General features: G+C 38.6%; 1 protein-coding gene across 13 annotated transcripts in view; it reads left to right on the top strand.

Moving 5' to 3' along the window:
- Positions 1–13,855, top strand: part of FOCAD (focadhesin) — a 324,750-nt gene that overhangs the window by 205,226 nt on the left and 105,669 nt on the right. For all 13 annotated transcript variants that reach the window (XR_010322852.1, XM_064290441.1, XM_064290437.1 and 10 more), the window contains 2 exons: positions 4,088–4,273; positions 6,762–6,883. Coding sequence is in view for 12 of the 13 variants with exons in the window: in XM_064290441.1 (XP_064146511.1) it covers positions 4,088–4,273; positions 6,762–6,883 (308 nt within the window). In the remaining variant the exon portion in view is untranslated. The remainder of the gene's footprint in view (positions 1–4,087; positions 4,274–6,761; positions 6,884–13,855) is intronic.

Genomic DNA, 13,855 nt, shown 5'->3' with positions numbered 1-13,855 from the left:
TTTTCCTTGAGAAAGAAGTAGAGTATTTGAGATCCACAACTATATCCGTTTGAGAAAATTAAAAAATTGCAGTCAGGAGACCTGTGAGTGGTCCAGATGCTATCTAACAAATCCTGTCTCCAGGGGCAAAGTACTTCATTTTTCTGTGACTCACTTTCCTTGTGATTACTGACCAGACCAAACCCATTGCCGCTGAGTCGATTTCCACCCATAGTGTCCCTACAGAGCAGAATAGAACTGCCCCATAGGGTTTCCAAGGATCAGCTGGTGGATTCGCACTGCCGGCCTTTTGGTTAGCAGCCAAACTCTTAACCACTGTACCACCAGGGCTCCCTGGGATTACTAGGGGACTAAAAAGAGAACCACAAGAAAGGCACCCTTAGAAACCCCGAGCAGGTACAGGGTGGGTGATATTTATTAGGTTGCTAAAAGCTGTAGGCAGAAAACTGGGTTGCACTGAAAGTAAGTGAATCCTGGTCCTTGTCTCCTATTTGTCCCTTTGAAATGAACAGAAAAGCAGCTGCAAAATAAATCCAGTAATTTGTGTTATTTTAAATAGGAATATTACTGCTTTTTCTTTTAACACTCTTATTTTGAAATAACTTTAGACTTACAAGAAGTTGCAAAAATGGAGTTCCTGTATACCTTTTACTCAGCTGCTTCCATTAATAACACCTTACTTAACCATAATACATTATTAAAACCAGGAAAGTGACATTGGTACAATTCTATTAACTAAACTAGAAGCCTATTTGGATTTTACCAGGTTCTTTTTTTTTTCTTTCATACTTTACATAAACTTTTTGAGATTGGCTTTTTTTTTTTACTCAGCATAATATCCTTGAAATCCATCCACATTGTTGTGTGTATAAACTGGTGTTTGCCTCTTTTTATTGCTGAGTTTATCCCATCACCTGATGAAGGACATTTGGGTTGTTTTGAAAATTTATATCTAACACTCTGTGCCCTACAAACTTTCAGCTTCTTCTGAAATTCACATGTGGTCATCTGGAAGGAAGAGACTAGGGCAAGGCTCAAAGATAGCGGAGAAACCCTCGCTTAGCACTGGGAGAACATGGGACTCCATATATTAGGTACACTCAGCCTGAAAGCATCTTACACAATAACAACCCACTGCCGTCAAGTTGATTCCAACTTATGGTGACCCTTTAGGACAGAGTAGAACTGTCCCATATGGTTTCCTAGGCTGTAAATCTTCATGAAAGCAGGTTGCCACATCTTTCTTCCACGGAGCACCTAGTGGGTTTGCACTGCCAGTCTTTTGGTTGGCAGCCAAGTGCTTTAACTACTGAGCCAAGAGGGCTCCTTCAAAGCATCTTGCTCACTTTTAAACCACTTTTTTTTTTTTTTTAGTTTGCTGAAGAGTTTGAGGGACAGACAAATTTCAATTCCTGAGTTAGGCTTTTCTTCTTGGCTCAAGAGTGGTTTTTAGTTCATGTACTGATGTGTACCTGGCCCTTAACATGTGTAGCTGTTGCCAGAATAGGATCCCTTCTGAGAGAACATGAAATGATCTTTTTTCCCCCCTCCTCACCATAGGGCCTCGATTCCCACAAGCAGATAGTTAATAGATACATTCTTAGAAGTATGTACTTATGCCCAGCTTGAAATAGTTACACACGTGCGTGTGTATGCAGGAATTGGAGTATATGGCCTGCAATTGCGTGTTACTCATTGTTTTCATTTAGGTGATGTATTGATCAGGGTCCTGACAGGAAAGGGAGGACACATTCAAAGAGAGAGTCATTGAGAATAGTTTAATAAAGGAACTATTTACAATTGTGTTATCAGGTTAAGGGAATTTTGTAAGGAATGGTGAATCATCCCAGAATGGTTAATGTCCCTAGACCTGAAGGGGCAAAGGAGGGAGCAGTTACCAGAATATGAGAGAGCATCTGTACCACAAGGTAGGGCTGCCTAACAGGAACTGTTGCCCTCAGAAGAGGGATGAAGGGAACTTGCAGCAATCCTGCAGGCATGTCTGGAGAATACATCCCCGACCTCACTCTGTTTCTACCTTCTGGTCTCCTGCCAGTCTCTCCGTTGGCTGAACCCAACCAGAAGACAAGGAAGCCTGTTGATGCAGTCCTTAAAGTTGTTCTCCAGGGCACAGAACAGGGTTGAGAAGGGTAAAGAGTGGATCAGGAGGCTCAAATGGAAAACATCCCACACAGGTGTTCTGTGGGTTATGAACTGGAGAAGCTTGATGCATCTAGGAGGTTCTTTATAGGAAGGAGAGAACTGTGCATATGTGTAATAGGTGCTCCAGTGAGTACTTGCTGCCTTTAATTTAATCATGGTTGCTTTTAAGGAGATTTTTAGATCTATTCAGAATGAAATTCCAGTTTAGTTAGGAGGAGCCTCATTTTTTTTCCTATAATAAGAGGTACATGCAGTGGTTTCCTTTCTTTGTTGTTTTTTTTTTTTTTTTTGCTCCATATGATTTGTTGTTTTAATGTTTTGGGTGTTTCTGTTTCTGCATTGGGCAGCCTCTAGTGGTACACAGGAAAATGACACTTAAATATAAACCTGTAGTCTTTTTAAATGTCTTGGGTATCTTATTGTCTTCTGGACCCACATTCCTGTGTTTTCTTGTTAACAAGTAAAATAGTAAGCCGTAAAGATCTTGGACTCAATCAGAAAGAGCACAAGCAAATAAATGATGAACTAACATTTCATTTTTTACACTCTGTACCAGTATTGTATTGTATAATACTGGTATATAAAAAAAAATTTATTTTTATTTTTATATACCAGTATTATACAATATTGGTACAGAGTGAGGGATAGTCATGGAAGTCACTCTCTGAAAAGACCTAAATGACACTGGGGCTAATATGTTCCAGATAGAAGGAACAGTGAGTGCAGTGGACCTTAGATATCGACTTTGTGTTTTTGAAGAATGGAAAAAAGGCGATATGGAAATGTGGCTTAAGCATACTTAGCAAGGAAGGCAGATGGTAGAAAATGGGGTCGGAGGGAGAGTCGGGGGCTAGATCATAGAAGGCCTTGATCATAGTCAGAAATTTGTTTTGTTTTTTATTGTAGCAATATATATACAAAACATTCAATATTTCATCAGTTTCTGCTTGTACACTTCAGTGACATTACTTACGTTCTTCAAGTTGTACCACCATTCTCACTATCTTTTTCCAGATTATTCCACCACCGTTAACATTCAATGCATTCTAAGCAAAAATCCCCCTTTTTCCCCTTCCCTCCTTCTCTTCTCTGGTAACCACTAATTACTTATGGTTTCTATATCTACAAGTAGGAATTGACTCAATGGCAACTAATGGCAAAAAACATATTTCATATAAGTTATATCATATAGTATTTATCCTTTTGTGCCTGACTTATTTCACTCAGCGTAATGTCCTCTAACTTCATGCATGCCAAGGCATGCATCAGGACTTCATTCCTCTTTCTGGCTAAGTAATATTCCATTGTATGTGTATATATACCACCTTTTGTTTACCCATTCATCTGTTGATGACCATTTTGGTTGTTATTTGGGTTATTGTGAATAATGCTGCAATGACTGTCGATGTCATAGTCAAAAGTTTTGATGTTATTCTATGTACCATGAAAAACCATTGGAAGATTTTAGAGGGGCAGATAACATTCTGGCTTCTGGGTAGAGGATGGATTGTAGAGGTGGTCATGAGAGATCAAATCAAGAAACTAGTTTTTACATTAGTCCGGATGAGAATGAGAGAAGATGGTGACTAGGCACGTAGCAATGAAGATGGAGAGAAATGGATGGATTTGGGATGAATTTTGAAGGTAGATCCAGAAGGACATGCTAATGGGTTAGATGTAAGGAATGAAGGAAAGAGAGGAGTTAAGAATGACTCCTAAGTTTTTAAGCTTGCACAACTGGGTGCCATGTTCTGATTTGAGGAAGACTGGAAAAAGACTAAGAGGGGGATAAGGATCAAGAGTTCTGTTTTTACCATGTTAAGTTTGGTCTGAAGTATGGCTGAGTTATATAAGTTAAGAATGAATGTTTCTCTTTAGCATCTTGTATTTAATCTACTTTTGATATCCTTTTATCCTCTTTCAGCCTTGGAGGAATTTTTTACATCACTTGTGAAACAAGAAATGGTGAATATGCCCCGTGGGGTGTATCACACTGCATTGAAAGGAGGTATCCGTTCAGATCAAGGGAAGACTATTGCAGGAATTCCCAATTTTATGTTGAAAATGTATGAAACAAACAAACAACCAGGTTTGAAACCTGGCCTTGCTGGTGAGTATAGTGCATAGTATTAAGGTTCAGGTTTTACATGTATGTAATGATTCAACTTCTGCTTCCAAGTAGGGTGTGATAGATCATGGTAGGGCATTGCTACTGCTAACAACAACTAGACACAGCTGTATAAGTTACAAAAATTATAAAAAATCACATTTTAAAAGGCATCAGAGAGCTGTGGAAACAAAGATGAATAGATGGACTAAAATTTCAGAATAGGGAGAAAATTCTACTTTTTTTTTTTTTTTAATGAACATTCACTGATTCTGGTCATAGATTAAGGACTGGGGCTTGGTCCAGGCAGAGGCTTGTTGGAGGAAAGAGAAGCCAGTGGAGCTTTCAGTGGTTCCATGAGGTGACAACTGCAGATTTTCTCCATAGAGCATTTGCTGAACATTGAGTTTTCACAGAAAGCTGATGAGTTAGACTGAAATCTTCTGGCAACACGAAATCTCCTTCAGCCTTGTGGTGCTTAGGAAACAAAGATGAGCTAGGAGAAGTAGGCTGAAAACAAAACACATATGAGAGGGAAGCCCTCAGGGGAGTAGTGCAATGATCCTGAAGATCTACAGCTGCCTTCCTCTGGGTGTACTTACCAGTTCTGGCCACAGTACTCAGTGCCTTTGAGTCGATTCTGACTCATAGTGACCCTATAGGACAGAGTAGAACTGTTCCGTAGAGTTTCTAAGGAGCACCTGGTGGATTTGAACTGCTGACCGTTTGGTTAACAGCCGTAGCACTTAACCACTACTCCACCAGGGTTTCCTCTGGCCACAGTAGAGGCTGGGAACTCAGGCTTGACTTGGCAGGAGGCTGGTGTAAGAGGCAGAGAAACCAGCAGAGATCTTGGCATTCATATGGTGCTAGAGTGACAAAACTGCGGACTTGAAGGGCTTCTAACACACAGCCTCCTTCAAGATATTCGTCAAATTTTGAAACTCCATAAGATGGGAGGAAACCCTGATGGCGTAGTGGTTAAGTGCTACGGCTGCTAACCAAGAGGTTGGCAGTTCGAATCTGCCAGATGCTCCTTGGAAACTGTATCGGGCAATTCTACTCTGTCCTATAGGGTCGCTATGAGTCGGAATCGACTCGACGGCAGTGGGTTTACAGGATGGGAAACTAAATAGCTAAGCTGAAAACCTCTGAAGGGTGGACCTGAATCTCCCATAATCTTTCGGGACGAAGGAGTCAGACTCCTTAGACTATCAGTTGAAAATGTTGGAGGAGGCATTCCCTAAGGACGGGGTGAACCAAATCTAGACTGAGATTTACCAAATCTGTAAACCCAAATCCATTGCCATCAAGTCAATTCTGACTCCTAGCAACCCTATAGGACAGAGTAGAACTACCCCATAGAGTTGCCAAGGCTGTAATCTTTACAAAAGCAGACTGCCACATCTTTCTCCCGCAGACTAGCTGGGGGGTTCAAACCACCGATCTTTTAGTTAGCAGCCAAGTGTTTATCCATTGCGCCACCAGGGGTCTAATCCTAATCCAGCTCAATCCCTGGTTAGATTGAGATGATCAGTCCCCCACCCTATCTGCCTAACAGAGGAAAGGAGAAACTCCTGTCAGGGAGAAAATAACATCTGTTAGAGCCTCTGTGGTTCTTTCATATGCTGTCCACCATACAATGAAAAAGTACTAGACACATACAAAGAGGCTCGAAATGAAGGGAACATTTCGTGAAGAAACGTAAATCATCTCAGTAGAAAAATAGCACAATTCTAATCTATATATACTAAGTAACACAGCTTCAAAATATGTAAGACAAAAATTGAAAGAACTAAAAGAAGAAATAGACAAACCCACAATCACAGTGGTCCTTGGATGTGTCTTCTCATTGGCTCAAAATTCCCAAGTAGTTTCCAAGACTACACTACCTCATCCTATAGCACTTGACTGCCTGCAACTGCTTTCCAGTGACGCTGAGGATGGGCTGGAGTGAAAAGTTGACCACAGCGAGGACCGGGAGGAGATGGGTTAAAGAAGCAGGAGGGAGGAAAAGAGGGGAGAATGAATGTGTATGAGCCCAGGTATGAGGGAAATCTTGGTTCACTTGTGGGTAAAATGAAAGAACCCATGTTATCCAGCATTCACAAAGGTTAATATGTATAAGCATTTCTCTTTAAATTTATTAAAACAAAAAAACTTAATAAAAATTCTAGAAGTAATTGCTCATACATTTTAAAATGAGCGTTTAAGACAGAGTCATGAATTATGAATTTGTTCATTTATTTACAAATGAATAATGTGCTTAAATAATAACTTGTAACTAAGAGATATTTCAAATATAGTAACTATTTGTATCTCTTCTATCTTTCCTTATATACCAAGAGTCGAAAATCATCATTTGCTTAGCAGATTCTCTTTTGATTGCTGAATCTCCCTATCCAGATTGATTAAGTATGGATTTGTGAGAATGTAACTAGTGAATTTCTACCATAAGAAATGTTTTTGTAAGTTTCTTTTTTTTTTTAAGGTGGTATGTTATTTTGTTATGATGTTTCAATGTATCAGAGTAAAGATGGCAAACCATTGAATCGACTGATGGCCAGTAGAGGGCGAAGTTTCAAGCAGACATCCCTTGCTCTTGTGCATGAGGTAGGTACCTCTCCATACTCCGGATAGGCTCTTCTTTCTTGGTATATGTCTTGGAGTTTCCCTCCTTCACTTTATGCTTATGAAATACTGACCACCAATAATATAATTTTTCTCTTTATTATAACTACATAAGTTGCTTTTAAAGGCAAACAAAATAGCTGACCCAACTGAATACTGAAATGTTTTAGTGTACTTCTGAAAGAAACTGGCATGCTTCCCCTACTGTTTAGCCTAATTATTAGGGAGTTGTGTCCAGGAGTTTGGCTTATTGCATCAATGTTTAACTTCCAGTGTTTAGAATAAATATCAACTCACTATTTAAAGAAATAATATTGCCTATTTCTTCATTCTAATCCTTTGCAGGTATGCAGGGCACTAGTGTTTAGATTTTGGAGTACTGGGAAATAACAGTAAATACAAAGTGATTAGGGTTTTAGTTTTTATTTTATTTTTCTTTTGACCTTTCCTTTTAAATGAAATATGTGATGCCGTTAGATGATTTGCAGAAATCTGACCATTGCAAATTGCAGCAATGGCAGAGGAAGAGAGAAACTGGAAGCACTTGGAAAATGTATGTTTTTGTTTTTTTATTATATGCAGTTTTTCATTCAGGTATATATAAGTTAAAATATATGCATAAATAACAACAAAAAAAAAATCACACCAAAAGGATTTATTTTATAATTCAGATATAACAGGTTTTATACCAGTTTTAACAGAAAGTATGTGTATTGTAAACATTTAATGGACTTAATATAAAAATAGTTAAAAAAAAATAGCACTTATAAAATAAGTATATATATCTTATTTGGATGCACAATTTATGAATCCCAGAATTGCCAATATGGCCAAATTTTATTCTGTGTTACACCAGTTACCACCAGTTTAATAGCATAGGAGAGTACACAGGGTTTTTAAAGACCTCTTTATGCCTGGAGCCCTGGTGGCGCAGTGATTAAGAGCTCAGGCTGCTAACCAAAAGGTCAGCAGTTCAAATCCACCAGCCACTCTTTGGAAACCCTATGGGGCAGTTCTCTGTCCTATAGGGTCACTGAGTCAGAAACAGCTCTACGACAACGGGTTTGGTTTTTTTATGCCACCCATTTTCCTTTTATATGTTTAGGTTGTGTTGAAATTACACAATTATTTGGTTCAGAACCTTTTTTGTCTGCTACAATTACTTCATTCAACTCAACTAAAGAAGGATCTCTGGGAAGAGGAGGATTTTAATTTCACAAAAGAGGGAAAAACATAGGCGATCTCTACATTAGTTTCCCCTTAGTGTGTTGTTAATTGGCATTACTCTTTTGTTTTTTAAGCTACATCCATAGGTAGTTGAAGGCTAACTAAAGTGTAAAAGTCTTAGCAGAAAGTTATTATCATTCAAAAAGTCACCATAAGAATTTAACCAGAAAAGAGTATTAATGTGGGCAACTGCAGAAGACACCTGATGAATAGAACTAATGCTATCAAAACTTATTTGAGACGTGCCACATTCTGTGGGGAAAGATAACTTGTTGCTTATGTTATAGAGAGCCTAGAAAATTTCAGAGGGAAGAGACAATAAAATCACTATTTTAGGACTCGACTGGAAGTCATATCGGGTAGAATTGTGCCATCTTCACATTACCAAATCTGTGGTAGGATTTTAGTTTGGATTCCATTTTCTGTTTACTGTAGTCCCCTATCCACCACATCCATTTGTAAAAAAACGACAAAGGTAGGGAATGAGGCATAAAAAAAATAGTTTATCAAATTGTAGCACAACAAATAATATGAATTTTAAGAGCTGGTTAATTATAATAAAAAATGCAATAGTAACAGCTAATAATTAGCTTGTGTACTTTTAAATTACTCTTTAATTTAAATTTATTTAACCGGGCTCCTATTGATGAGGAAGCTGACAGTGAAATTTCCTTCCCTGAAGTTTGCTGCCCACCTTGTCATCCTTTGGCATTTCTAGCTGCTCTGATCTAAATTAGATGATACTGATTTGTCCCAGTATGAGAACGGCACTTGTGCTTCATTATTTTCTCCACCTTTGGTCACAAAAAATGCAAATTTTCCTGATCCTGTGATGCCATTCAACCGTATTTCTACTTCAGCATTAGAAAATGAGCTCTTTTTTCATTTTTATTTCAAAGAAACCTTATCTGGACTTGTTGGCAGCGTGATGCTGAATGGACCGTTTTGTTGTGTACTTTTTTTTTTTTAAGTGATCAGCATTTGATTCTTTTTGACTTATAAATTAATTTTTTTATGACTCCTTTAAATTTTTTCACTAAATGCCCAAATGTACATGTGCTATGATCCATCGTTTGAAATACAAGAAGTGTAATTAACCTTTCTTTCAGTTTCTCCTTGACTTTAAAAACATACTTCTTATGAAGAATATGGAGTAGTGTTAGTAGTCATACGATGTGAAACAATTAGATGAAAAGTCTGATAATAATGGAGAAGAATGGTATCTGTGCTTATTACACATCCCCCCTAGAAAACACTGAAAAGTATGGTTTTGCTGTATTTTAGATACTCCGTAATTACCATGTGATGCGAGTTGTTATGGTAACTGGGTTTTCCTCCCTCCTATTAAAAAACAGAGTAAATGGTTGCTTGAGATGTGATTGAATTGTCAGCTTTCAAGCTAATGTTGCCCTGATGGGGAAAGGAAAAAGAGAGAGAGCAAGAATGAAAGGGGCTGGGGGTGGCGGGGGGGTTCAGGGGAGAAAAAGAGAGTAAATGAGAGAGGGAGATGTGTGTTGGGTGTGGGGCCAGAGGGGCGGGAGGAGAAAAAGAGAGTTTTAAATGTTCAGAATACCCCTACAAAGAGTTAAGTGTTGTCTTACTTAAAAAATGTGTCCTCCACAAGCCCTCCCTTCTGGTCTTTCAGTCACCATTTATCAGGGGACAGTAATAACAAAAATTATTTTGTACAAACAAGATTACTATTGGCAGAAAATTGAAGCCTATTATTTCTTATATATAAACAGTAGGACATTGAGTGGCTTTGGGGGTCTCTAACACTAAGTACAAATGGCTTTTCTTCTGGGAATGTGGAAGGAATGAGAGTGTGTGTGTGCATGTGTGTGTCAGAAAGAGAGAGAGGGTGACAGAACCAAAAGTAGTGGCTTAGTATTTATTCCTGAGTCCACGTAGCCACTGAAGTTAAATTTATTATTTGATAATAACATGTACAACTGGGGTGTATGAAAAAGCCTCGTTTTATAAGATTAGGATTTTTTAATTAGTAGTGAATACTTGGTTTATCTGTCAATTTTTACATTACCACTAGTTAAGACTCCGATTTTCTCTTCAGTTTTTTCTTTTAAAACTGAACAACATTTTTTAAAATTTTATTTTCACCCGCTATCCACCTTAAACCCAAAAAACCAAACCCAGTGCCGTCAGGTTGATTCCGACTCATAGCCACCCTATCGGACAGGAACAGAGTAGAACTGCCCCATAGAGTTTCCAAGGAGCGCCCAGCGGATTCGAACTGCCCACCATTTGGTGCTCAGCCATAGCACTTAACCACTGCGCCACCAGGGTTTCCCACTACCTACTTTTCCCCTTCTAATTTGACAGTCAAACAATCTCACCAAACTTTTTATTGCATGGCATTCAGTATTTAATGAAGGGCTGTTAAAATGAGTATTTTCTTGTAAATGGAATGAATAGTATTTGTTAAGATTACTCAAGAGGCAGAAAGCACTATCTAATTTCCTGGCAGTGTGTTCTGAACAATATTAACTAATTAGGTGGCCATGTAGTTCCTTCGAATAAAATACAGATCAGTAAGAAAAATGTGATCTACTTTTTCATTCTCTCTTCCAACATTCCTCTGTATTCATAAATTGTGTTTCTACGCAGAATATTTTCTGTTTGAGCTAGCATTTCAGGTATACGTAATTAGGACCTATAGGAAACAGCAAAAAAAAAATGTTTAGTCAGTGAATTTCAAAAGATTAAGTTTATAATACCTGCTTTAAAATTTTACTTTGTCCTTCCCTGCATTTTTGCCTGGAATTAAACAGTTCCTGACAAGAATGTTGTGGGCATGCTTTTATATAACTTCAAATAACTGTGTCATCAATAACTGATGTTTGAGTTCAGCGGAGCCTGTTAAAAAATGTTTTAGAGCATTGTGTCTCCAGAGTGATTGGGAAGTTGAACATCATAATTTTCTGTGATTATTTGCTTATGCAGTATGGTTTTCACATGACAAGAATTTGTCTTAAAGTGAATGCTTTACATTTAATTCAGTTAAACTCAGCAGGTACTTAAATGAACACTTAACGTGCAAGGCACTGTTATGAGTACCATGGGAGGGGTTTCAGGAGGAATAGGACATGATCTCTGCCCTTAGGATTGTATGAGATTAAGGTCCACAAACAAGTAACGTAAGAGGGGATCTGTACATAGGGGGCTGAAAGCACAGAGGTGGGGGAAATTATCTCAATAAGTAGAAATGAGAGGAAGAAAGGACATTCAAGGTAGAGGGAGCAGCAAATGCAAAGATCCTGTAGCATACAGGACAGACTTGGGAATTGGTTTATGTCTTAGTTATCTAGTGCTGCTATAAAAGAAATACCACAAATGGATGGCTTTAACAATTATTTATTTTCTCACAGTTTAGGAGGCTAGAATTCCAAATTTAGGGTGCGAACTCTAGGGGAAGGCTTTCTCTCTGGGCTCTGGACGAAGATCCTTGTCTCTTCTGACCTGCTCCTGGCAGATCTTCATGTGGCTTGGCGTCTTTCGTCCCCCAGCTCTGCTTCTTAGCTTGCTTCTTTTAATCTCTTTTATATCTCAAAAGAGATTGACTCAAGATACACCCTACACTAGTCCTGCCTCATTAACATAACAAAGACAACTCATTTCCAAATGGGATTATAACCATAGGCATAAAAACCCAGAAAACCAAATCCATTGCTGTCAAGTCAATTCTCACTCATAGCAACCATATAAGACAGGTTAGAAATGCCCCAGAGAGCTTCCAAGAAGCGCCTGGTAAGTTCAAATTGCTGACCTTTTGGTTAGCAACCATACCTCTTAACCACTATGCCACCAGGATTCCCACAGTCATAGAGGTTAGGAATTACAACACATATTTTGGGGGGCCGAAATTCAATCCGTAACAGTATATAACCCAATTAAGCCATAATACAGGTTAAATGAAAGAGAGAACCAGGAAATCAAATGGGAAAAATTGGTTGAGACTCTTGACCAGCAGAGCTCTTACGTGAGAACAAATTATTTCTTAGAGTGAATGGTCCGCTTTTGGTTCTAAAAGACTTTGAACATTGTACAAAAGTGTTTGGGTTTTTTTCTTTAATGAGCCACCAAAGGTTTCTGAAAAAAGTTCTGGGTTAATGTAATAGCAGCAGCATTTAGGATGGGTTAGAAGGAGGAAAGGTTTTAGGCCATTGGGAGATCAGTTATGTGACCTCGTAGTAGTGCAGATAGGAAGTAGTCAGGAGTAAACCAGTGAAGAGCTCTCGTGGTACAGTAGTTAAGCACTCAGCTGCAAACAGAAGGGTTGGTGGCTCAAACCCACCAGTGGCTCCAAGGAAGAAGAGATCTGGTGATAGGCTTCTGTAAAGATTTCAGCCTGGGAAACTTTATGAGGCAGTTCTACTCTGTCCAGTAGGGCCACTATGAGTTGAAAGCAACTTGATGGCACACAACAACAAACCAGTGAGGGACAAAATAGGGACAAATATAATAAACATTTCACAGGTAAACTTGACATTTTTGTTGAGGGGCAAAGGAAAAGCCCCGGATAAATCAGAATTTCAAATCTGGGGTGTCTGGGATGTTGATGGGTAATGTTGATAGAAATAGGAAAGATAAGAGGCAGAATGGATTTTGAACATTGATGACAAAGAAGTGCGTACAGAGCATAATAGAAGGTAAACCCAGTGCCATCGAGTCGATTCTGGCTCATAGCAGCAACGGTTATAATGGAAGGTAAGAGGTGAGAATTTGAGAAATACATTCTAAAAGCAGTGATTTTCAAACTATGTTTTTAAAATATTTTTATTGTGGTATTATTTACATACAGTAAATTTCTCCCCTTTTAGTGTCTAGTTCTATGATTTTTACATGAACATACATTCATGTAACCACCACCACAATCCAGATATACAGTAGTTCTGTCACCCTAAAAAATTCCTCCATGCTCCTTTTCAGTCAACGCCTCCGCCACCCCCATCTTGTGGCAACCACTGATCTCTTTTCTGTTCCTGTAGTTTAAACTCTGTTTTAAGAATTCCTAGGGACCATCACATGGAATGAGGGATGTCATCGCTGATGTCAGATGGATCTTGGGTAAAAGCAGAGAATACCAGAAGGATGCTTACATGTGTTTTATTGACTGTGTAAAGTTATTCGACTATGTGGATCATAACAAATTATGGATAACCTTGAGAAGAATGGGAATCCCGGAACACTTAATTGGAACCTGTACATAGACCAAGAGGTAGTCGTTTGAACAGAGCCAAGGGAATACTGCTTGGTTTAAAATCAGGAAAAGGTGTGTGTCAGGGTCGTGTCCTTTCACCATACTTATTCAATCTGTATGCTGAGCAGATAATCTAAGAAGCTGGACCGTATGAAGAAGAACGTGGCATCAGAATTGGAGGAAGCCTCATTAACAACCTATGATATGCAGATGACACAACTTTCTTGCTGAAGGCAAAGAGAACTTGAAGCACTTACTGATGAAGATCAAAGACTACAACCTTCATTACGGATTATACTTCAACATAAAGAAAACAAAAATCTGTATTACAACTGGACCAATGGGCAACATGATGATAAACAGAGAAAAGTTACAAAAGATTTCATTTTACTTGGATCCACAGTCAATGCCCATGAAAGCAGCAGTCAGGAAATCAAATGACACATTACATTGGGCAAATCTGCTGCAAAAGACCTCTTTAAAGTGTTAAAAAGCAAAGATGTCACTTC

Source organism: Loxodonta africana, chromosome 9 (genome assembly GCF_030014295.1).
Source record: "Loxodonta africana isolate mLoxAfr1 chromosome 9, mLoxAfr1.hap2, whole genome shotgun sequence".
In the NCBI taxonomy this organism is placed as follows: domain Eukaryota; kingdom Metazoa; phylum Chordata; class Mammalia; order Proboscidea; family Elephantidae; genus Loxodonta; species Loxodonta africana.
The sequence above is the reverse complement of the archived record's forward strand: the minus strand, read 5'-3'. Positions and strand labels throughout refer to the sequence as shown.